Source organism: Astatotilapia calliptera, chromosome 7 (assembly GCF_900246225.1).
Source record: "Astatotilapia calliptera chromosome 7, fAstCal1.2, whole genome shotgun sequence".
In the NCBI taxonomy this organism is placed as follows: domain Eukaryota; kingdom Metazoa; phylum Chordata; class Actinopteri; order Cichliformes; family Cichlidae; genus Astatotilapia; species Astatotilapia calliptera.
This window is the reverse complement of record NC_039308.1, coordinates 57,952,980-57,976,177: the sequence shown is the minus strand read 5'-3', so window position 1 is coordinate 57,976,177 and position 23,198 is coordinate 57,952,980. Positions and strand designations below refer to the sequence as shown.

General features: G+C 39.1%; 1 protein-coding gene across 3 annotated transcripts in view; it reads right to left on the bottom strand.

Annotated features, from left to right (window-relative positions):
* The window catches only part of sema3d (sema domain, immunoglobulin domain (Ig), short basic domain, secreted, (semaphorin) 3D), a 33,349-nt gene extending 15,706 nt beyond the window's left edge, over positions 1-17,643 (bottom strand). Inside the window, exons 1-12 of one of the 3 annotated variants that reach the window (XM_026176096.1) lie at positions 17,368-17,643; positions 10,965-11,221; positions 8,188-8,348; positions 6,091-6,153; positions 5,852-5,971; positions 5,663-5,756; positions 5,214-5,342; positions 3,292-3,428; positions 1,367-1,481; positions 1,052-1,121; positions 823-967; positions 93-315 (exon numbers count right to left, since the gene is read on the bottom strand). In XM_026176096.1, the coding sequence (XP_026031881.1) occupies positions 93-315; positions 823-967; positions 1,052-1,121; positions 1,367-1,481; positions 3,292-3,428; positions 5,214-5,342; positions 5,663-5,756; positions 5,852-5,971; positions 6,091-6,153; positions 8,188-8,348; positions 10,965-11,187 (1,480 nt within the window). In that variant the 5' untranslated portion in view covers positions 11,188-11,221; positions 17,368-17,643. Of the gene's footprint in view, positions 1-92; positions 316-822; positions 968-1,051; positions 1,122-1,366; positions 1,482-3,291; positions 3,429-5,213; positions 5,343-5,662; positions 5,757-5,851; positions 5,972-6,090; positions 6,154-8,187; positions 8,349-10,964; positions 11,222-15,256; positions 15,336-17,367 lie in introns of those variants that run through there. The other 2 variants (XM_026176097.1, XM_026176098.1) reach the window with 2 other exon arrangements.
* Positions 17,644-23,198: the final 5,555 nt, after the last annotated feature.

Here is a 23,198-nt window from a genome sequence, read left to right as displayed (position 1 = left end):
GTCCAATGCCAACGAAAACAACAAGTAATATACTGCCCTCTGCTGGTCAAATGTTGACTTTCACAAAAACTAGGAGGAGAGGTGTGACTCACCTGTTCCCACGAACATAACCTCATACTGGCCATCATCTGCCAAAACTCTGTCCACCACAATGTGAGTCAAGGTGTAGTCAACTTTGACACGTGTGAACACAGGACGACCAGTGAGAGGGTAGACAGAGTGATACATCAGAGGGTGGAATCGAATAAATCTGACAACTTCATCCGGGAAGTCTTTAGTGGTCTTGATCTTTGGATCATATGTTTTGCTTGGGCACTAAAATTACAAAAAAATCACAGCTGATTAGTGACCGTGTTTTCTATATTTCCTTCCACCAGTTCAACTATGGAGCAGATTCACTCAAACAATTTATTGGTATGTGTCTCCTTCTAGAGGCTAAAATAAGAACAGCAGGAGACAAAGCATATGTGAAACATCTGTTTCACACTTGATGTCAGCACCAAATTGTCCATCACATTACTTCGCTTAATTAATCTTTTTTTTTTTAAACAAAATGAAACATGAATCTGATTAACTTCTCAAGTAACCTCATCAAAGTGTAAGTGAAGGTCATGCATTACCAGGCTGCATGTGCAGATGTAAGTATGCCCTCCAGCAAACCTTTACATTAAAGCCATGTTTATAATTTTTCGATTAGGAGGAAAATTAAACACCTTATCCAATATATGGAAACAGAATAGCTAACAGTGATAAGTGCAGAAGGTACAGATGATTTCTTTTCTTTTTTTTCCTTTATGCTCTTCTCTTTGGCATACAACATACCGTTCCAGGACGGGGATATGGTATCCTCCCCTCATATTCTACCCAGCGGTGGTCAGGCCCCTCCTTGTGGGCATAAGGTCCATTAAACACAGCCCTTATGTCTGCCATGCTATAAACACACACTGCTGAGCCACGGAAAATGGAACTGGAGGAAAAGTAAAAAGAACAGGTCAGGTTAATGCTTGGAGAAACAGGAAAGGACCTGAGGTTGTGTTGATAAAAATCATACCTAGAGGTTGTGAAGACTGCATACACTATGGGGTTTTTGTCATCTCTGGTTGGGAGTAGAAAGACATCCTCTACAAAATAAAAAAGAATGAAAAAGGTTTTTTTTTTTGTTATCAATAACCAAACAGAAAAGATTTAGGCGAGCATCCAACAATAAATTGCAGTATTGAAGAACTGCAGTTGGTAGCACCATTAGCCATGTGGTACTGTTGATGCATTTCCGTCCTTGTATGAAATTTTCTCCGAAGACAATTTTTAGAACATATAACTGACTTTATTGACCAGATTTTCAGTTTTTAATCTTACAGTCACTTACGGAGCTGATCAAAGTGTGTGTCCACGCCATCTGGCCCAGGGATGGAACACACAAGTCTCGCTTTGAGGAAGGTTGTCCATTTATTGGTCAGACTCCTCAGCCCACCCACATCATTCTGAAACACAACCACACACTCTGTAACAAACCATCGTCGGAGAGTGCAGCTGTCCAACGCGGCTGAACACGAACTGTAATTAATAATATACATTTGAGCATAAACACTGTAATCCAGCCAATGCGGTTGGAAAGACAACACAGAGCATCATAGACTGACTCAGGTTTCCTTCACTAATTATGAAAATAAACAAGTGAACCACATGCCTCTGGAATACATTTGCTTGTTTAACTTGCACAAAGAAGACCTTCAGTCAGGAGTAACTGAAAAGTGAAAGGAAAACACTGAGAAGGGTGAAAAACATAAAAGGAAAACGAACGAAGGGGAAGTGCAGCGTGATGAAGGGGAGAATTCAAATGCTGATTAATAATGCAGGTTTTACTTTAGCATATGAATTGCTGTTTTAAATTGAGACCTTTGACTGAGGTATGGTAAGAGGGTTCAAGTGTATCTCCTTGTCACGCATTGAAAACTTAAAAGACCCCCCTTGTTAAGCTTAGCCAAGTGGTGTAGAAAGGGCTGTTATGGTTTAACACACAAAAAACACACTTGTGCTTAAGAGACCCCCCAAAATGTAAGCACTTAATGGGGATCTTTCACAATGGTGATAATCTTCAAAGAGGATTGATGTAAGGAGCTGTCATTCACAATGCAGATAATGAATATGAACCAAAGTACAAAGTACATGAGAGACACATGGCTCAGAGAAGAAAGGGCCGTAATTCAGACGAATCTCCTTCCAGTCTGCTTTACGGCTTATTCTCAAGTCATAACCACACTGAAAGCTTTTTTCTAAGAATGCAGTCCTGGATCGTGCATGCTAATATTAAACTGCCATGTCACCTAGTTCCACTCTGAGAACTAATTGGACACTGTGTTATAATGCCTGGTCTGTTACATAGAGTTGAATCTTTTGATTTCTGGATTTAGTCATTTATTGGCTGTTTTCTGTTTGGTCTTATAGCTTGTTTGTTTTTTTTAAGTATAGGTTGAGGGCTTGATTCCTGTTTTGATTTCATTTTTCATCCTCACAGTTATGTTTAAGCATCTTTGAAAAGGTGATTTACAGTGGCTTGTAAAAGTATTTGGCCCCCTTGAACTTGATCTTGTCTCCCTCTCTTGATTGCCTATATCCGTCTAGTTTGCCCCAGCTGTCTCCACTTCTATAGTCTCTATTTTGTTATTTTTCTTATGCACTTTGTATTTATGGACTTTTCATCAGCCATAATAAATGGCTTGCTTTTTGTTGTGTTTAGTCTGCCTCTTGCGACACACGGCGTGGTGCACAGAGAGCCTCAGATCATGCAACTGCACTGCTTATGCCCACAGTCAGCGGTGCAGCTAAACTTATAGTTGTTTTGACGTGCTGTCAAACAGAACCTAAGTGGCAGTGACACATTATCATCAAAGGTCTTTCAGAAAAGAAATTACCTATATTGACCTCAGTGACTGACTAGGTAGTAAAAACACAGCAAACATAAGAATTCTAACCATGATTTACTGCTCCAGACAGAGTTGGATGACCACAAAAGAATTGGGATAAAATTGGGAACGGTTCCTCCCAGCCAAAGATTCACACCCGATCAGGACACCATCTCTTATTTTACAAGGTCCTATCTACTTTAGGCTGTCTTTTCAAGCACCAGTTCTCTGCACCTACCACATCACTACCTGGGCCTCAGCATCCATGTACAGCATCATACTGTCTTTCATTGGCTTTGCTGTTGCTCATTAGTTATACTGTACCAGCCCCTTCACCCCTCCACCATATATCTCCTACTTTCCACACCTCTCTCCTGTAATATCTCACCTTGCACACACGAGCCACTCGGGAGAGGATGCTTTTGTCGTTGCCTTCCCAGGACACCTCGCGGAAGAAAAAGTATACTTTATCATCATCTGGATTGTAGGTGTCTGCAATGGGATGGGCAGCTATAAACCTGGCCTCTGAAGACACAGAATGGAGAAGACAGAGGAAATAGCATTAAAATGAGTCATAATGGTTTTGGCATGAACTGCAGTCTTAAGGTAGCATTAAAACTACACTTAGCATGTGTTTATTTACAGTCGTCTTCTATTTCTGCAGAGAGATTTGATGTATTACTCTCTCTTTACTAAGTGTAAAGCTGAAATGGGCTGAACATAAACTGCACTTAGGTACATGCAGCAATTGTAAAAGAAGATTTAATTGACTTTAAAAGCAGTTTTGTTTAAATTTACATGATTTTCAGTATGTCAGGCAGTATCAATTATGCATCAGTGCAGCATAAAGATACTCTTACACACCCTGGGTTAAACATCTGATTTATATGTGAGCATCTATGACAAGTGTATATGTCCTGTACTTAAAATCTTTGTTACTGGTTTTTTTGGCCTCTTTGGGACGTGAAAGCAATCTATCAACATGAAACTGACACGATACTTCTGGATGTTTTAGCAAACATTTAAAAACTGAATAATGCAAAGGGAAGTACCTGCTGTGGTTAGACACAATGCTGATGCAAAGGTGACAGTAAAGCAGGACAGCTGTGAATGCAACAATTGCAAAAGAAGATACAGCAGAAAAAACTTCAAACAGTCCAGACATCTGAATGGAACAAAAGAGTTGAGAGATAATTCTATGTCTAAAATGTTTTTGATTGTGAAAAAATTAAAAAATAAAACTGTCACGGGCCTATGAATAAGAATATATTATGTTTTATGTGATGATCCTGTGTGTATGTGCAAAATTTAATCTGTACACTTGCTAATTATCAAATGGATAATTAATACTTACAATACAGTTAAACTGCACAAAGCATGTTTGCCTCTGAAAATTACTGGAGGGCAAATAGGTTATTTTTGGATTGATTTTAACTGTTCAAGCTACTAAGAATTATTAGTAAGCACAATTTTCAACTGCATTTACGGCACTGGACACTGTATTAAAACAACAAGTGCTACATATGATGTAGGAAAATAGCAGTGAGGAGAAACAACAGCATGTTGCCATCAGGAGGGAACAGGCCCAAAAGTTTAAACGTTACAGTGACATTACATCAACATTAGCTCAACACCTAGAAGCCAAGCCAACCACTAGAGGGTGATTCACCAACTGGAACGGCTTAATGCATTATAGCTAACACATGGGACAGAAGGTCATTGCTAGTCATGAAAAGATGTTTCACTGAAACACCGAAACACTCCAAGAAATGGGAAAACGAGACGGCCGCCCTGTGTCGACACTCACTGTTTACACACACCGACAGAGAGGGAGAGGGAGAGAGAGAGCGCGCATTACTCCAAAAATCTCTGACTGTGTAGTTGTGAAATGTGGAGACCATGTGTAAGGATTTAGGTTCTAGTGACAACTGTTGATACATGACAGTCCATCAGTGGCTATAAAACACTGCAAACAGGAGATGATGCATGCAGAGAAGGTCACTCCTCAGTCCTAAGTGATGACTGTGCATACCCCTGGCTAACATGCGGTGTGACTAGGACTGTGAACTTTGTGGCACACTGTAAATTCCCCCATAGGCGTGGTCCTGGCTCAGCTATGGCAATCATATAAAAGTTCCAGCTAAATGAATAAGTGGGCTGTTTCCTTCCCTCTGGAATGCCAATAACCATCCTGAGGGCACAGAGAGGCTCTTTGTATCAGTAGAGAGGCCAGAAGTTATGCGAAAAAGCAATAACAAGTTTGGAGTGCAGTCAGCCTGTTAACGTGGATGTGTGCAAGCATGTGTGTACCATTGATCCAGTAGTCTTCAGAGATGTCTGTGCGTATGTAGTGTTGGTCAGGAGGAGGGCCTAGGGAGCGTGTGAACGTTGTATCTTTGCCCAGGAAGTCTGAAGATGTGCCCGCATACAGGTACTGATCTAAATAGAAGCACAGTAGACTTAGAAAACAAATCTTACAGCTTTTTTTTTAAAATAAATACAGAGTGAGTAAGATTTCAATTAACATACTGAAACAAGCACATGCAAGAGACACAATTGTTTTGCATTTGTCTGCCAAGTAACTTTCTTGGCCCCCAAAAATGGGAGAAGAGGGCTGACAAACAAAGACATGAATACAAATTCATTGCAAATAACTGAGTGAAGTGAAGCGTGGCGCTCTGCAGCTATAAAATTCTCGCTCAATAAAAGATAAGGCAGGTAGAGGACTGCTTTGTACAATGTCACCTATGTTATCTTACCTGTGAGGACTGATGTAAATGGCTGCAAGGGATCAAAAGGACATTTCAACCTGCCAGACTCCTCTGTATTAGACAGCAGCTTCAAAACGCCATCCTGAGAGACAAAATTAAGAGGATTCACAAACGTAAGCCTATTTATCGACTCTAGTCAAAATGTTTCCTGTTAAGATCCACTCATGCCCACTTTACCTTTTTGTGGCCAGTGATTTCAATGAATGCACAAGTGGGGTGGAAGGCCCCTGTCCCACAGGCATAGACATGTGTTCGGTTGTAATTGTGAAGGACCCTGATAAAATTTGCACATTCCAGCTGGAACAAGCAGGGACAGAAAAAGAACATGTATGAGGTACACTGGAAGGACTGATTGAACACATACATTTAGTAATCACAGAAACTTAAACTCTATAGATTTCTTTAGAAACACTTACATTTTCATTTTTGCCAGCCAGTTTGCACATTTCCACGTTTTCCTTCAGAGCAGGCCAGTGAATCTAATAACCGATAAATCAGAAATATTTCACTTCTTACAATATAACCAGAATGTGAGCATTCAGCTTCAATTTACAGAAGACCTGTTGCAGTTCTTTATAGTGTGCATGTTATGCTAAAATATTTAAGTTCTAAAGATTAAATTTTTTTATTTGTGACAAACATTCCATGAATAGCTGTTACTTTTGAGAATATAGAGTAGGATACAAGATTTTCTGGATTTCTTTTAGATCCTTTAACCTGATTCTTTTTTAATGAATCATTTAAGTTAAAAAGGTAAAAACAAGAGCAGGCCCCTGAACGCTCAAACTTTTTTTCCTTTGCTTTAAATAGTATTTTATTTCATTCTGTTTTTACACCGAAATATGCTAAACGTAAAATGAAACGAATAATAACTACACAATGTTTTCCCTTTCATCTCTATCCATATCTAAATAACAAATGGCATTTTTACAGTATTTAAACACCTGTAGGTGTTGTGGTAAGAGATTAGCTGAGGTATAACATCCAGCCTCCCTTTAATGTATGCCACCATACTCATACATGTGTTATAACAGGCTTATGTGCTTAGCGTGTTACCTCCACTAAATCCTACCATGGAGTGCTATCCCCAAACTTATTCATGGCTGAATTATCATACAGAAAAGCAGCGTTACAATACGATGTGCTGAGCGAGAACAGTGTGCCTGTGTTAGTGTTTTAATTAGTTTTGGATAGAGTTTCATGTGATCGCTGACCTTGTTTCACCTAGTAAAAATGAGTAATTTACTTTAGCATATATAGTTATTTAAAGACTTAAATTATGTGGACTTCTTTATAATAAAAGGTAAAAACACCTGGAATGCTTGTGAGCATCATAAAGCCCTGACTTTCAGGGGCTTTTAGTCCCAGTCCAGGTATGCGTGTTCAGTAATTGATAAACACTGAGTTTGCAGGGGAAGATCACATTCACTGTCAAGGCTGATCTCACAGGGCTCAGAGGGTCAGACTTTCTGTTCATATCTCTCTGGCATCTATATCAATGACCCCTAAAGGCAACAGAAATGCAACACTTTAAGAGCAAGACTAAGAGTTAAAACAACCAGATAAAGATCAAATAAACACACCGTCTTCCCACCAGTGGATCAACCTCAGCTGCATAAACACACTAACATCTACAAATGTTAACATATGGCATCCATCCAAATGCATTTGTGTGTTTGTGTAAAGTCTGAGCATGCACACTCCATCAAACGTGTACATACCTGATGTATGTAATTGTGTGTGTGCTCCATGCGTGTGGGTGGGGGCAAGGACTCTCTAAGTTGATGACCCTGACCTTACTAGACAGATAACTTCAGACTGCTATTGACTGAAAGATCAGTGTTTCCCTAAAACAATACATAGCTGAGTGCATTTCAGGAAAATTCTAATGGAAAAAACGATTCTTATCGCCCTACTTAATTGCCAAACAGGTTGCAGCTAAATGTTCCATAATGCATTGTTCACATTAACTAACAGGTCAGTTAACGTGTGTGAAAGCTTTAAACTTAAATTTCTTCAAGTAATATAAGGTTTTTAAACCAATACTGAGGTATTCTTGTTTTAGTTTTACAAGTGGTCCTCGATATTTTACTCATTTATACTCTACCCAACTCAGCTTGTTTTGTTGTTTGTTTGTGGCATTTCAAACAGGAAGTTGGAGAGTGCCTTCTGGTGGAAAAACATCAACACTCATAAGGTTGTGCACCTGGTTTCTTCTTTATTTTTATAATTTTCATTTATTGTCCATTATAAATGCTAATACAGCTATATCAGCAAACAGATAATATCTATAAATATATTGACCCTCCTGATATATCATTCTGGCTCTACTTTACACTCCTGTAAATATATTGACGTGTACCTGAAAAAATGTCTACATTATAACAAATGACATGAACAAATGCAAAAATAAGCACTGCTCTTTACTTAGTACAGTGTCTTGTCTTTTTACGTCTGAACCTGGATTATTCTTTATGCTATATTGATTTTACACATGCATATATATAGCATACCTTTGTAGGGGATTCAGCCAGATTGTCAGGGTCAAGCAAGTAGATGTGGTCCCTGGCTCCCAACAGAAGACGACCCCTCTCTTCATCCAACAACAGCGACTGCGAATGAAGGCCATTGGAGGGGCTCAAAAACAGAGATACACTGCCCACCTTCAGCAGTTCTGTCCCAGTATGAGAAAGACACAGACAAACACATTAACAAATATCCCCACTGCCATGTAAAATGCAGTATTGTGAGTCAAATTAAACTAAATTGAAAAAACATATTTTGGTAGGACTACACTGTGGGGCGCAATTTATTCTCAGCAGTTTAAAACCAGTATAATCCCAAAGACAGTCACTGAGATGAAAAAAGTCTCGACTTAAAGTTGCATAATCCTGTTTAGCTACACATGCTCATAAATACGATTTTTTTTTTTTCAATTTAGATAGCATAGTATCTCAGTAAGTAGACTTTTAGACAGGAATACCTGTTGTTCATCCATTACACAATAGTACGATTTTGCTATTCACTTGTACATTTTTATGCAGAACACGTACTGTTTTTATATGAAATTATATATACAGTTTGCTTGCTTTAGACCTGGACTCGCAGCTTGTAAGGTCCATAGGTTTCTGAAAGCTGAATATGTTCGACATTTTTAGCTCAGGATCGTGTCTTTGATCTCCATTAGAGGAACTCTCTTCTATCACGAGGCTCTTTTCAGCGCACCACACTTGCCACATGCCTTGAGTAAACACTGGCTCGGTGCAGAGGAGTCCTGTGGGAGTCACTCTGAAAGGATTGACACTGTGATTACCCTCTTGGTGAGAATGATTGGAGAGGTTACCAACCTTCAATATTTGAACTTTTGGGACCCCTCCTCACCACACAATCTCCCTTAATACCTCCCCTTTACACTGAACCCCCATGTGCTGATGTATCTCCCTCCTACACACATATCATGCCCCAAACAGACAAAACTCACAAAGAGATTAGGCCTGCTAGCCCTTGGTGTGGTGTGCAGTAATCTGTTCTGTAAACACACAGCACTATGAGCCTATTGAAGCTTAGCATAGTCTCCACACATTTCTTCAAAGAGGAGAGCCCTAAACAACATGAAAACCTCTTGATTAGCTTTGTTATTGGAACTCAATGTTGCTTTCATGCACGCAGTTATTGGAGTAAGACTTGATCAAGCTTTAGACTTAGAGACCTCTTCAGAGCTGTAAGCAATGCCTGAATCTGCCCTTTCTCACATGTAGCACATGGCAGGAGGTCAACTGCATCAGACACATTGTCACTGCTAAAAATACCTCATATGGTGAAGGATAGGGGTGTGCAGGATGCAGGTCACATCACACCCATATGCTTGCTATGATTTATCCAGACAATTATCCTGCTCAATTCCCATTTGTAATCAAAGACTTTGTAGCTACCAGGGTAACACGTTCATTTATTGAATGATCCATCTGGTCATTTCTGTTTTCACTTGTAGCTCCACCAAAACCTGATTATGGTGAAACAATTACAGTCTCAGGAATAAATATGCAATGTAGGATGCCTCTGGTTTCAGAATATTCAGAGGAGCATGGCAGACACTATTATATTTTAGGTCAGACAGACATATTGATTAGAAGCTAATGCTACATGTTCACTAGATGAAAACTAAAGTTCTTGGGTTTTTATTTTAAAGCAGTTTGTTTAGAGGTACTCCCTCAATGAGGGATTTTTACTTTTTATAATTTCACCCTTTAGTCATTGAATCTGTATTTGGGCTTACGTAAAGCTGATGCAATGCTGGAAGCGAATTCACTGCTGGGTGGTGTTGCTTTTGAACAGTGTCCACTAATGAAATGATGACAAGAGGAGCAGGATGCATGCACTTGGTTAAGCTTTTGTTATTTTTGACAGATTTGTCTTTGCCTCAGTGATTCTCACTGAGAGAACCAAATATGGATATTGCTGTCAAATAGCCATTCACTTTAGTGAAGATTAAAGTAGCATGTAGCCAAATTAAAGGCAATCAGACTACATGACATGATAAAGTACTTTACTTTACTGGCTTGGAAGAAACATAAAATAAGACAAACCGTAGAGCTAAATACTAGGCTAACTGCTGAAAAAACAGTGTCCACAGTAATCTTTATTCCTGCAGCTACTTGCATATGTTTTTGTTGGACACATACAGTAGGACATGCATATGTATCTATTTCCAGGCATAGTTGGTTTTAGAAGCCTTGACCAAAAGACCAAAAGCTTTTGGAGGTTGAAGTCAGAGTGAGTTCACTTTCAGGTCACAGTGGGGATTCAATTTTATGGAACAAAAGTTAAGTTAATATGTGTGGTTCCTTGTAGCTGATACACAGCATTAGGGATGACAACTTTGAAGTAAAGTTTGCACTCAGGTTTGAGGAATGCAAAAATATAACTTCCTAACTTTTGGTGGCACAAAGCAAACACACTTGGTTTATGCAAAGCCACATACATGGACACAGAGCACATTTATAAAATCAGATAATATCCACACAGCAGACTGATGGATCAGTAAGTGAGAAACCTTTCACTTTGCTTCATGTTTATGTGCTACAGATCATCTCCATAAACTTCACTAAATTCTCCTCTTACCATTTCCTCTGCCTGTTGCACAAGTCACATTCAAGTAAGAAAAAAAAGATGCACACTGAAAGATGGAAAGATGTATGACAAGAAAGAAAAAAAATGAAAAGATAAAATCCTATGTCAAACAGCAATATTGTTTGAATTAAAACAAACATCAGCAATATTTAGTTCTTACCTCTATGGCTGAGTTTGACCCTGGGGACACTCTGTTTGATGCTTGCTCCAACAGGGAGGATGGCCAACAAAATCAGTCCAAACAGTGTGACCTCCGGATGGAATAGAGCCATAAACTTCTTCCCTTTGCCTCCATAATTACTGCCAGACAAGCAGAACATAGCCCCAACCTCATTCCAGGTCTGATTGCCAGAGTCCTCTTTCTTCATACTGTGTGGAGTCATCTTGTAGTGTTTTCACTTTGTGCTTTTCTGCAACCTTGGAGGGAGACCAGTGTAAAGAGTCAAGCTAGGGAGGAGCAATCATAAGTGTATGAGGATGCAAGCAGTCTCATCTAACTCCAGAGAGGGGGAATATACACAAACTTCTGTGGCTGTTTCGCCATGGAGCCCTACAGGCATGTCCCCTTCCTTTGCCCATCCTACATCAGCTGTTGCTTGTCACCGGCTCTCCTTTTGTTTCGCCTTTAAATCTGTTTGCCCCAAACAAAGGTCAGACTAACAAAACAGTTGCATTCTACTACTTTTCATCAGGCACGTCTCCGCTTTTCTCTCTCCTCCCATATCCTTTTCACATGGATAACTCAACTTAATTCTTTGCCTTAAGGATACTTGCCAGTAGCTTAAGGATTGGTTGATGACCCTGTCACTTCCTCCTTTATACCATGTAAAAAATGGGCCATGCCCTGTTTAGGACGTCACAATCAATTAAAAATGCCCAGACATTAGTTCACATTCTGAAAAGTTAGCTGTCTGACTAGGATTGAAAAGCTGTGCTTTTGAATAAATGTGTGGTTTAGAATAAGTAGCAGGAGCACAGACTGTTACAAGTTTAAAAAAAAAAAGAAGAAGAAGTAAGAAGGAAAAAAGACAAGAACTAAAAATTAACTAATCACTTGTTATATTCTGAAAATCTGTGTTTTAATAAATTTATATTTTTTTCAGTGGTACATGGACACCTAAAAAGTGAAGCAGTGGAACTAGTATATAAAGCTTTGTCAGTGAACCCTGATACTAATTTTCCTTCTTAAAATTAAAGTTGCTTGTCAGCACAATTCATACAATACAAGATAATATTCAGATTAACTTTACCACCTCTTCAAACAGGGTGCAGAATCATGCAAAATGTTTTTTTACACACATTGCAGCTTCATGAAATCTGTGCCCTTTATTACACCGTTGATGCATTCATTGCATCTTCTAAGTACAGACTGAGTACCGTCCCTGTCTTTAACCTGCATTCCTGCAAATCCCACAGCCATTAGGATACTAATTAACCAGACTATTGATGGAGAAATTAATGAATGCATTGAAAGAATGCCTCCCCTTAAGACCTTTTGCCACCATCATTACTTTCCTTCCACCCAGTTTCAGAAAGCACACATCAACCTGTCAAGTGACAACATAAACAATGTCAAGCTAAAGCTAGATTAGATATGACATTCACACTCCTATATCTCTAATATTGACAGCATGTATGCTCCTTAGAAGTCCACCACATATAGAGAATAGCCATTTGATAATGTGTAAGCAGCACCTTAAAAAAAAAAGGTGATATCCTGAGTAAATATACTGACCCGGGTCTTTGCCCATCGATTTTGTACTGCAAGGTAAAATGTGAAACAGATATTAGGTGTTCGACTACAACTCACTTAAGTTTATTTGATTTCTTTCTTCAGTCATCTGATGTTTAAAACTGTAGCTCTTTGTGCAGAAACAGGGGTGAGCGGCACCCTTCCAAGTGCCCCATAGCTTTAAAACGAAGAGGATTAGACTCTGATAAACAGACTGGTGTTTATTTAGGATGACAAATTGAGACGTGTTCACACCTTCAGGGTTAGAAATACAGATATAGAGCTCTGCGTGATGGATGGGCAATCAGCAAAGAGAGTGAGAAAGTTAGGAGGCTAAAATCCCTGTAGTCTTTGCACTTTGTGAGCGATACTGATAGTGCTGATGGTGAAGCTTATCCTCCCTACAGTATTTTCAGGAGAGCAGTGATACAATTTCACTCAAGTGATAAGCACTTCAGTAATGCATCTCTTTTCACAGCTTGAGTGCCCACATCTATCTGCAGCACAGACATGTGCAACACCCCGCTAGAAGAATGACCCCCAGGAAAAGAAAAGTACAAGTCTTGGAAGAAAAACAAAAAAAAAAAAATTCTTGAGTAATAGATGACACACACTGGAAGAGGAATACCAGAGTACCAGTGAGTCAGTACTTTGAATGTGTCAATAACGGAAATGAAAAGAGAAATAAGGGAAAAAGTGAACAAGAGATGTGAATAATGGGGGAAACCAACTTCTTGTGCCATGTAAGTTAAGCTAACACCCCTATTTCCTGGTGACTAGAGTCCTTGTTGTCTTTGGCAGCATGGCCGGCACACAGTGCAGGGTGTCAGGAGAAACAATCCTGATAGAGATGGTGACAGATTTAAAGCTAGCAGCCAAGGGCTCCTGGCTTCTGATCTCTCACCAACACAAAGCACCTTTAAATATACTGACTCTTCTGTTTCGGTTTAAACAATACAGTCTTTGCATGCCATAAAACATCTACTCAGTTAGTATTATCAGTGAATCTAGTAGCCGACACGCTGTACAAGAATCGTAAAGAGAAACTAGCTCAAGTGAATACACAACAGAAGTTGCCAGCAGTCATGAGAAAAGAGCAGATGGTGAAGAAGTGCTCTGGCTATGGGCATGCTTGCACCAAGACCACCCCTAATGAGGCATTTAGCAACACCCAGGTGCCCTGTAGAGTACACTATTATCTAACTCCTCCATCTCCACAGGACGGAGTGCATTAGCACAGCTATTTGTCTTTATTCCCTGACCACAGGCACTGACCTAGCAGAACAACATAGGTAATTGTTTCTAGTTCTCAAGACATTAATTGTTTTTCTTGGCAAGAGTCAATCATCCTTTCTTTAGCCTTGTATTTAAGCAAGCATGCAACTCTCTGTGTGTGAGCTAATGTCTCACAGGAAAAATGCTAAAAATACAAACTACAAAGAATATGGAAGAAACATTACATTTTAAAGTGGGTTTACAAACTATAACTCCAGGTATAGATGGAAGTAATTAAGGAAATACGTCACTGTTCCATAAAGACAGGAATCAACCTTACTTTTTGTGTTTTAAACATGTCATGTCTTTTATTTTTATGTTAGACTTTATGACCACATTAAAATAACAGTAGCAAAGCGGTCAATAAGATAAGCTGTCAATAAGACTGATATAAAGGCTCATAATCAGCGGCTTTAAAGTATGCTAGGAATTAACTGCTGGTTCAAAAAATGTAAATATGAAACATGTGATCCCTGAGGTATTATTCTGGATACAGATCAATCCCCCCCCCCCCCCACAAGCTACAATACATGCTTATAAATTAAAGCTTTTGGGGAACTTTCATAGTATAAATGTGCAAGTTTTTTGTGTAATTTGTTTACTCATTTTATTAAGTAGACATCAAGGCCACAAACTGTGATTCATTTAGCATTTTAATCACTAACGTGATCCCACATTATCTGACTGAAACATAATATCTAACAGCGCAGCATGTGCATCTCCTGGGAAATTAGATATCGCTCCAGAAATTGAATGCAAAATAAATTGCCAAAATATCCCCTTACACGCAACATTTAATCATCCAAAACATGGCGATGGAGACAGAGATGGGCTTTGAAGTTGAAAACACTGCAGTAAATTAGTCCCAAATAATGAAGGAATACACAGTGCAAACCATGCTTGGTAAAGATGCCAAATATTTCTCCATGCAACAGAATAGGGTTGATCCCTTACTAGTCGGACAGCCTGGATTTCCTGAATCTGTTACCTTTAATTATATCATATAACTTCTAAAATGTTTGATTACCAAATCTCTCTCATAACTATACAAAATTAGACTCTATGGACTCCAGACAGTTGATTCTACTGCCCTGGTCAATGGATTTAAGTGAGGATTTCCCAGAGTAAATGACTCAGGTCTTAATTTAAACAATATAAACCCACAATTACACTTTGCTCTAAACCAATATGCATGAAATCTGTGAATGGAAATGCCTAGACAAGAGGACATTCCAGTTGAATTCCTTCCGTTCTGGAAGTGAAGAGTACGTCTGTGGGGAATACCAAAGAAGATGGATTAAATTCCAACCCTGAGGTCCTGTCTGTCTACATTTTGTCTGTATCTCAAAACACTGGAAAGGGAACACTCCTGGAGGCTGCTGGTATGGAAACCAAATACACCAAAGCCAAATAATATGCCCCAGCACCTGTTATTAAAGACTCACTTTATGTTTACTGTTGGTCTTCAACAATAGAAGACAAGGTTCACAGCTCCTCACAACCACATGCAGTTGTCACAGAGCCAGCTCAGGTCTCCTGTCACACACAAGGGTTAATGGAAAGCTGGGAGGAAGCAGCAAGGAGTGATACTTGATCTATGGTTTAACTCGTCAACAGAGAAAATGGCAATTAAAAAACATGAGCTGAAAACAAAGCCAGGGAATATGTAAAAGAGAGAACAGACCATGTAACTGAGACGGTTGGATGAAGATAAACATGCAGGTAGTTTTGCCGATAATTGACAACAAAACCAGTAACTCTACTCACACAGAACAGGTCATGATGCCGGAAAGCCACTCAGAATCTGTATGAGTGCCTGCATGTATGAACAAATGTGTGCGTGTAAGCTAATACCATCCTGAGGGAGGCAGATGGGAGCAATATAGGGCATGAAAACAGTGACTGACATTTGTAAGTGCACCCACTTGTATCCTCATGGCCTGAGGATATAGGGGTACACCCATCTAGGCTATGCAACAACTCTTCTCAAGACCAAACTGTCATCTACACACTTGAGAAGCAACTGTATTGTTCTTTGTAAGTGCTGGAAAGACTCTGTTATGCAGTTTATCTCCATATGAGCCTAAGCACAGTTCATTTACAGAGTGGGGACACAGAGAGGCCACAGAAAAACAGCCAAACCGAGCCAGTCAGTCTGTCTGCAAGTCACTGGCACCTAGCTGTTGTAGACACTCTAAACATACTAACATCACTGCAGTAAATGTGTCTTCTCAGTTGCTTTGTCTGTCAGCACTGAGGGATTTTGCAAACATAACCATATTAGGCTAGACTAGTGTGCAGCATACAAGTATGTTTTAATAACACTTTCCACCCGAAACCTGTTGAGTTTTGCAAAAGACCCCTTTAAGGTTTTAGTTTTCATCACTGTCCAGGAAAAAGCCTCAGCATGAGACTGCACTGACTTCTGACAGAGCTCAGAAGTGTTGCTGTAGGCCATTTAAAACACAGCTCAATATTGATGCTGTGGTTGTTTTAGAGAAATGTTGGATTGGTCCAGACATGCCACATAGAACTGGAATGAATTAGTGCACACAGGAGGCACAACTGTAGCACGGCATGGGAAGGGCATTGATTGGCATAGCAAACAATGGAATACACCCCTTTAATCAGTCCAACATAGTAACTTATTTTTTCACATGGAAGGTTCCTATCACAGCCACAGCAGTCTTGAGCCTTCCCCATTCCCGGCCAAGTAAACATGGGGATGTGTGTGTATACTGCAGTGTGTATGTATTAGGTATGCCTGACAGCATCTCAATGACGCAATGTTTGGACGCTGTTTAAAGGAGAAAATCAGACAAGATTTTCTGTCTTGTCTTTCTGTCGCCCAAGGCAGAAGTCATTTATTTACCTCAGTCATGCTGATCGAAACCCCTGAAACACTGCCAGAGAAATCAATGCATCCACACAAGTACAAACTCCCCTCCCTCCCTCCCTTGTTTACCTCTCTCAGAACCACCAGATCCCAGTCCAAAGTTAGGTAAACCTTTAAAAAAAATATATGGGGAGAGTGGACCAGTGAGAAAGAACTACATCACTACTTGTTTTCTTTTCTGCTGGACTGTAAACCACTAACATGCACAAACACAAATAAATGACCTCAATGAGGTAAATGTGTCCACGTCAACATTTTACTGTATGTATGATTAATTCAGACAGTAGACATGTACTTGGCTTAAGTCCATATAGTCACATTCAGTTTGGGGGCATTTAGAATTCCCACCCCCTCCCCAAACACTGTGCAAAGACAAAAATTCTCCCTCTTACCAACTTCTCATATATCCATATACAGTCTCTGTACTTTAAACGATCTATCAAGAAAAAGAAAACAATAAAGAAACTTAAATATTGATTAATACGTTTAAGTTTGTAAATCCAGCTTAATAAAATGTACAGATACACATAAAGCGTTAAACCCCCTTTAAAACTCTGCAGTATTAATTTATTAATTTAAACTCTACTGTGGTCCACCTGACACACGGTTATAACTTGGTGTAGATTATTACCCTCGTTATTATTATGGCGTGTTCCTCACCTGCTCGCTCGCTGACTTCGTCTCTTCTCGCGTGCAAGTGCACCACATGAATAGCAGTGTCTCAGAAAGTTGTCCGTTGCAAACACACACACAAAAAAACGACCAAAAGTATGACACTTGGCACAACTTCAACCCGACCAAAAGGAAAGTGGATGGATAAAATGAGGTCTTCCTGCAGATATTTCCACTCCCTGTAACGTTAGTTAAACTGAAAAGCGCTCTTGAACTCTTCGTGCACTGCGTGTGTGTATTTTGGATGGCTGGGTAGTCTGTGGCAGTACGCCCCGGGAAAGACAGACGGCAAACTCCCAGTTGTGCTGCTGCTGCTGCTGCTGCTGCTGGAGGGGAGGGGCCCTCAGCATCTGTACCGCCGTTCTTTTGGACGCTCCACAGCTTCAGTTTCATCCCTCCGAAAGTGCTCCGACTATTAGAGTTACGATGGGCCTTATTAACGGTTATGTATTTCGGCTAATAGCATGATCAAAACAGCTTAAAACTGATCTGAAAAGCATTCATAACCATGAATAGACTCACCAGTCACAGCTCGTGTTACTGCAAAACATGTTAGTGATCATGTGGTATTTTATAATTATTAGTGGCAAAACTATGGCTGAAAATATTATTGCAGTCAGCTCATTGGACTGACCTAACCACTGAGGACTGCCTCACATTTTTCTGTGGTGCTTTTCTCCTCTTATTGACCACTCAGTGCTTCACTCTACAATAATGCCCTCACCCGTTTTTTCTTTAAGCATGCATCAATTTATCTGTCACACCAGTGAATACATTGGGGGCAAGCCTGATTTCAGTATCTTGCTAAGTGCACTTCCACCTACAAGCTGTACAGTAGGAGGTGGGGATCAAACCAATGACATTCCAGTTTATAGATGATTACCTGTGTTTAATTATTTAATTTTACATTGTTTTCAAGTAAATTGGAGTAACTCACATCGATTTAATCACGAAAATATGTTGTAATCCCCTGGGGAAATGGTTAAACTGTCCGTGTTTTGATCTATATAGCCATTTGTGTCCAGTCAAAGTCTATGCGGCTCATTTTTGTAAACTTGTGTGTACTCTGGGTTTCCCTGATCTACTAACAAGCAGAAAGAACCAAGAGCTGAATGTTGGTTCAGGCAGCAGATTTTGGCTGTGTGTCACAAAAGACTGTGCAACGAATGGAGGAGTTGATTTTGAAGTAAACATGGATTTCTTTGGCACTCTCTATTCATGTACACACAGACGTGAGTCAATCCAAATCTGCACTTCTTGTGAGTTGTGGAAGGGTTAGAGCCAAACATGCACAAAAAATGAATTTATTCAAGAACAGAGCAGTAATGTTGGACCAAGAAAAAAAGAGTTGCAGGATATCCCACCCATAAACTTAGATGAAAATGCTTGTTATTGATTTTTGGTTGTGATGATCATATCACTTTTCCAGTGGTGGGTGTGTATCTTCAACAAATTCGACTGGGTCCCAGTTACCCAAGAGGATTAGGTTAAAGGTCAACAGGTGAAAAGAGTATCCGCCCGCACTGTTGGGAGGTTTAGTGTCAGGGTGTGATCTTCCTCAGGATATCGTTCTCTTGCGCACACTCACGCAAATACACATACACAAGCGGAAAGCAGTTAGTGATGACTTGTACTGACGACATAAGGTTGCACACTGTCCAATGTTCATTTGATCCCTGCCCATTCTCCAGAGAGCTTTGTCAAAAGTGTGTGTGTGTGTGTGTGTGTGTGTGTGTATATACTTGTAATGTAAACCTGTTTTTGTTTTTTAGGTCAGGATAATGTTTGGAACATATGTTATATGATGAGATGATAGTATGTGGTTAGACGATATGGTATGGTTGGGGTAAATGATTGGGAAATTAATGTAAGTTCATGTGTGAAGTGACTGAAACAACTGTGTGTGCCTGCGTGTGTGAGGAATCGAGTAAAATACTTGCACAAATTGATTGATTTCCTTGGGATTTTCCCTGGGATTTGGGTTGAGTGACATAAGAGTTTAGCCTCATACTGGAATACATTAATAATAATAATAATAATAATAATAATAATAATAATAATAATAATGGATTGGATTTATATAGCGCTTTTCAAGGCACCCAAAGCGCTTTACATTACTACATTTCACAAACTCAAAGCACATATATTTGTCTCCAAAAACACCCAAATGTTTGTTTATTTATTTATCACGTACTGGACCATTATATCCTGTTATTTAAACATAGTATAGAAATTGCTCAAATTGCAGGAGAGAGACAACAATAATACCTGCTCAGATTCAAATTGGAGACGTTGTGGTGCACGATTGGCAGCTTAACCTATTAGCAACAGAAGCACATATGTTAAGTAACTCGAGACCCTTTGTGGGATTTTAAACAATGTTCAAACAATTTAAAATCTGAGGGATGCTGACGGTGTGACGGTGATTTCAGTACCAGAACATGATTTTAGTGGACAGTTTAACAAATTGTGGGAAAGTTTCCTAAAAACTGGCTGAGTTATTTAAAAGAAACAAAGAAAGAAAAAAAAAAAAAAAAACACCCCAGAGCGTTATACATTGTTCCAATTAATATTATGAGTAGAGCACTTTATACAAGCTGGAGCTAGCATATTCTAGCTTATAGAATGTCCACTTAAGTCTACAGGATAAGAAGTTGTGTATAAAGGTTTTACCTCTAATTGATGCTTCTTAATGGGGCATCAGATGTTCAATCTGGATGAGGTGGAAAGCTGCAGCCATCTCATCCGATCTCTTCATTGAACAGTGAACATCATCCTGAAAAAGAATCTAATGCCAAAATGTAAACAGAAGATTGTGGGCAATGGAGGAGAAAGGTGGTTATTTGAAGAACAATTTGCATAAATGTGTCTACAAGAATGCAAAATCACCAGTCTTTAAAAGTGGAAACACTTTCATTGGAAAAGTGTGTGTTTGGGATATGTACATGGCCAATATGTCACATTTTAGTGTGGGTTATATATTTTTATTCTTTCTTAAAGGTTTTGCTAAAGCACAAAAAGAAACTGCTGGTGTAAGATTGAAGGCTAAGTTCTCTGGTAAGTCAAATGAGGCGAATGTGCTAAAAACTGTGACATTAAAGTTCCATTATTAGATTCACAATCCTTACTTGTTTTTAGAGAAGGAAATGGCTTTTTCTTGCATACTTGTGGTATTCGTTGGCGAGAGGGTCGTGTGCACAGTCACACACACAGTGTTTGTCAGAATGTAATGCAGTCTGTGAGTAATTTCTAACACTAATCGTCAAGATCTACAGCAATAGGGCAGTTATTCAGGCCTGTCAACACAAGCAGCTCCTATTTTACTTCGGACACACACGGAGGCCTCCAAGATTTACTTCCAATAGACCTGAACTGATTAACTAATCTTGATTACAAGAACTGCCACCAGGCTTGTGGTGCTCTTAAACAACTGGAGCAGAGTTAATTGTCAACAATTGTTACTTATTGATGATTAGGGATAAGGATCATTAATTAGATCTCAACTAGACATGTCAACAAGCCATTTAAGGATTTGAATAGCCTAAGAAAATTGAACTATACAGAAACACATCAGACTCAATCTTTTCCCCAGAGACGGTCATATAAGGCTAAGGCTTCTTTAAATAAAGTTGTTTGTGAATGGTAATCTGCATCATTCCTTTTCACGTCTATTACTCTTCTACATATACAAAGAGGCTTACTTACTACTTCTGTGTCAATGATTTGTGGATGGGTGGACACAAACACTATGGCAAGCATTCCGATAGCTCACGATACTTCAATGTTAGGAATCCATCGAGATATCGCGGCTGCTGTATCACATTACAAACGTGTGTTACTCATCATGGGTGTTTCTATGTAGCTGCATCACTGCAATGTAGTTAAAAAGAAAGCACACCCTCTTAACTCGGGGTTTCACATATCAGAACATAGTCAAAAATGAGAAATATGGGCCACACCAGATTCTGAAGTTATTAAAACAAAATCTCATGACATGATGTAGTACACCATGTCATTATGAAACAAAAGCTAAGTTAAAATTCTGATACATTGTGTGAAAAACTAAGTACACTCCAGGATTCAGTATGTGGCCAGGGCAGTAAAAAAAGAAAGAGAACCGACAATGCCACTTGAGGAATTGCACCTCAGGAATTATTAATCTAATGACTTTGTTACATAATCAGTTGGTAGTAAAAGCTCACAGGCAGGGAACAGGTGTAACACGTTACTTTCAATTCTTTATCTGACAATAAGTTAAAAACAAGCCTGGAGCTGCAAATAAATAAATAAATAAACAAGTTAAAACCAAAAAAAAGATATTAGATATTATTCTAGAATACATTTATTTATTTTAAAAAGTAAATAGATTAAATAAAATATCAGCTCCAATAAATAAATCTATACAACTATCTGGGAGGCAAACTACGGTGCCACTAAGTCCTTGTCAGATGTGTCTCACTGCATTTTCTTGTGTCCCAACCTCTTCCATTCACATGTGTAAGTGTGGGGAGAGAACCTCACCTAACAAGCCTCCTAACAAGATGTCCCTACATTGACAAGTCACTTGTCTTCATTTGCTTATTTTTGTACTTATTTATCTTTCACTATTTTTAATCCTCATTTTTACCTTATTTATCTTAATATCTTGTCTTATTTTTAATCCTTATTTATCTTTTTCCTTCAACCCTACCTAACTTGGCATTTGTGTATGGACAGCAAAGGAAGAATTTCATTGCACAGAGAAATGCTATTTCTTCTGTACACATGACAATAAACACTTTGAATCTTGAATCTACACCAACTAAAAGAAAAAAAAAGATAAGGAGAAACAAATTAAAGAAAGACCGAATTAAAATACAAAGCGAAAAAACATTATGGTTGTTATCCAAAGTCTGGTCTGCGATCTTAATGCTGTGTTTCTAATCACCATCATCAGGCACTGGGCAGCCAAATACAGCCATCAAACAGTCAACAAACACTAGGATAAGAAAGAGGTTTTCTAAACACACCAAATCTATTTTCAACATACAGAATCTATTTCAATACATCCATAACAACCACTGCAATCAGAATAAATCCAAACAGCCAAGAGAGCCTGAACAATGAGGTGCAGGTGTGACTTATTATCAAAATTGGATTGGAGCGCTAGAGAAGGAGTTAAGGTTAATGCTGCATTCAAAAAGCACTTCTCGGGTGAGGAATATTTTTCACATGTTTGATAGCACGTTGATTTTGTTTTTCCAGCCATTCTTTTGCAGATTTGCTGGTATGCTTGGGATTACTGTGAGTTGTATGACCCAGTTTGGGTCAAATTTTTGACTCTAGAATACTTGATATGGTATACTGATGAGTTCAGGGTCGACTCGATAACTTCAAGGTGCCCAGGTCTTGTGGCTGCAAAATAAGCCAAAAATCATCGCCCCTCCACCATTTTCTTGACAGCTGGTATGAGGTGTTTGTGCTGTGTTTGGTTTTCTCTAAACATCTCCTATTTGGCCTTGTCTGTCCAGAAGACATTGTTCCAAAAGTCTTGCGGTTTGTTCAGATCCATCTTTGCAAACCTAAGCTGTGCTGGAATGTTCTTTTTAGAGAGAAGAGGTTTTCTCTTGGAAAGAGAAGTCATACTTGTTGAATCTAACGGACGCCTGATGCAACTTGAGTTTTTTTTGCAGTTTCTCTGAATATTGCACGGTCTGACTTCTGGGGGAATTTACTAGGACAGCCATGTGAATAATCTTTCTCACTTCAAAATGTTTGGAAATGGCCCTATAATTCTTCCCAGATTGAGGACCAGCAACAAGTACTTCTTTAAGATGGTT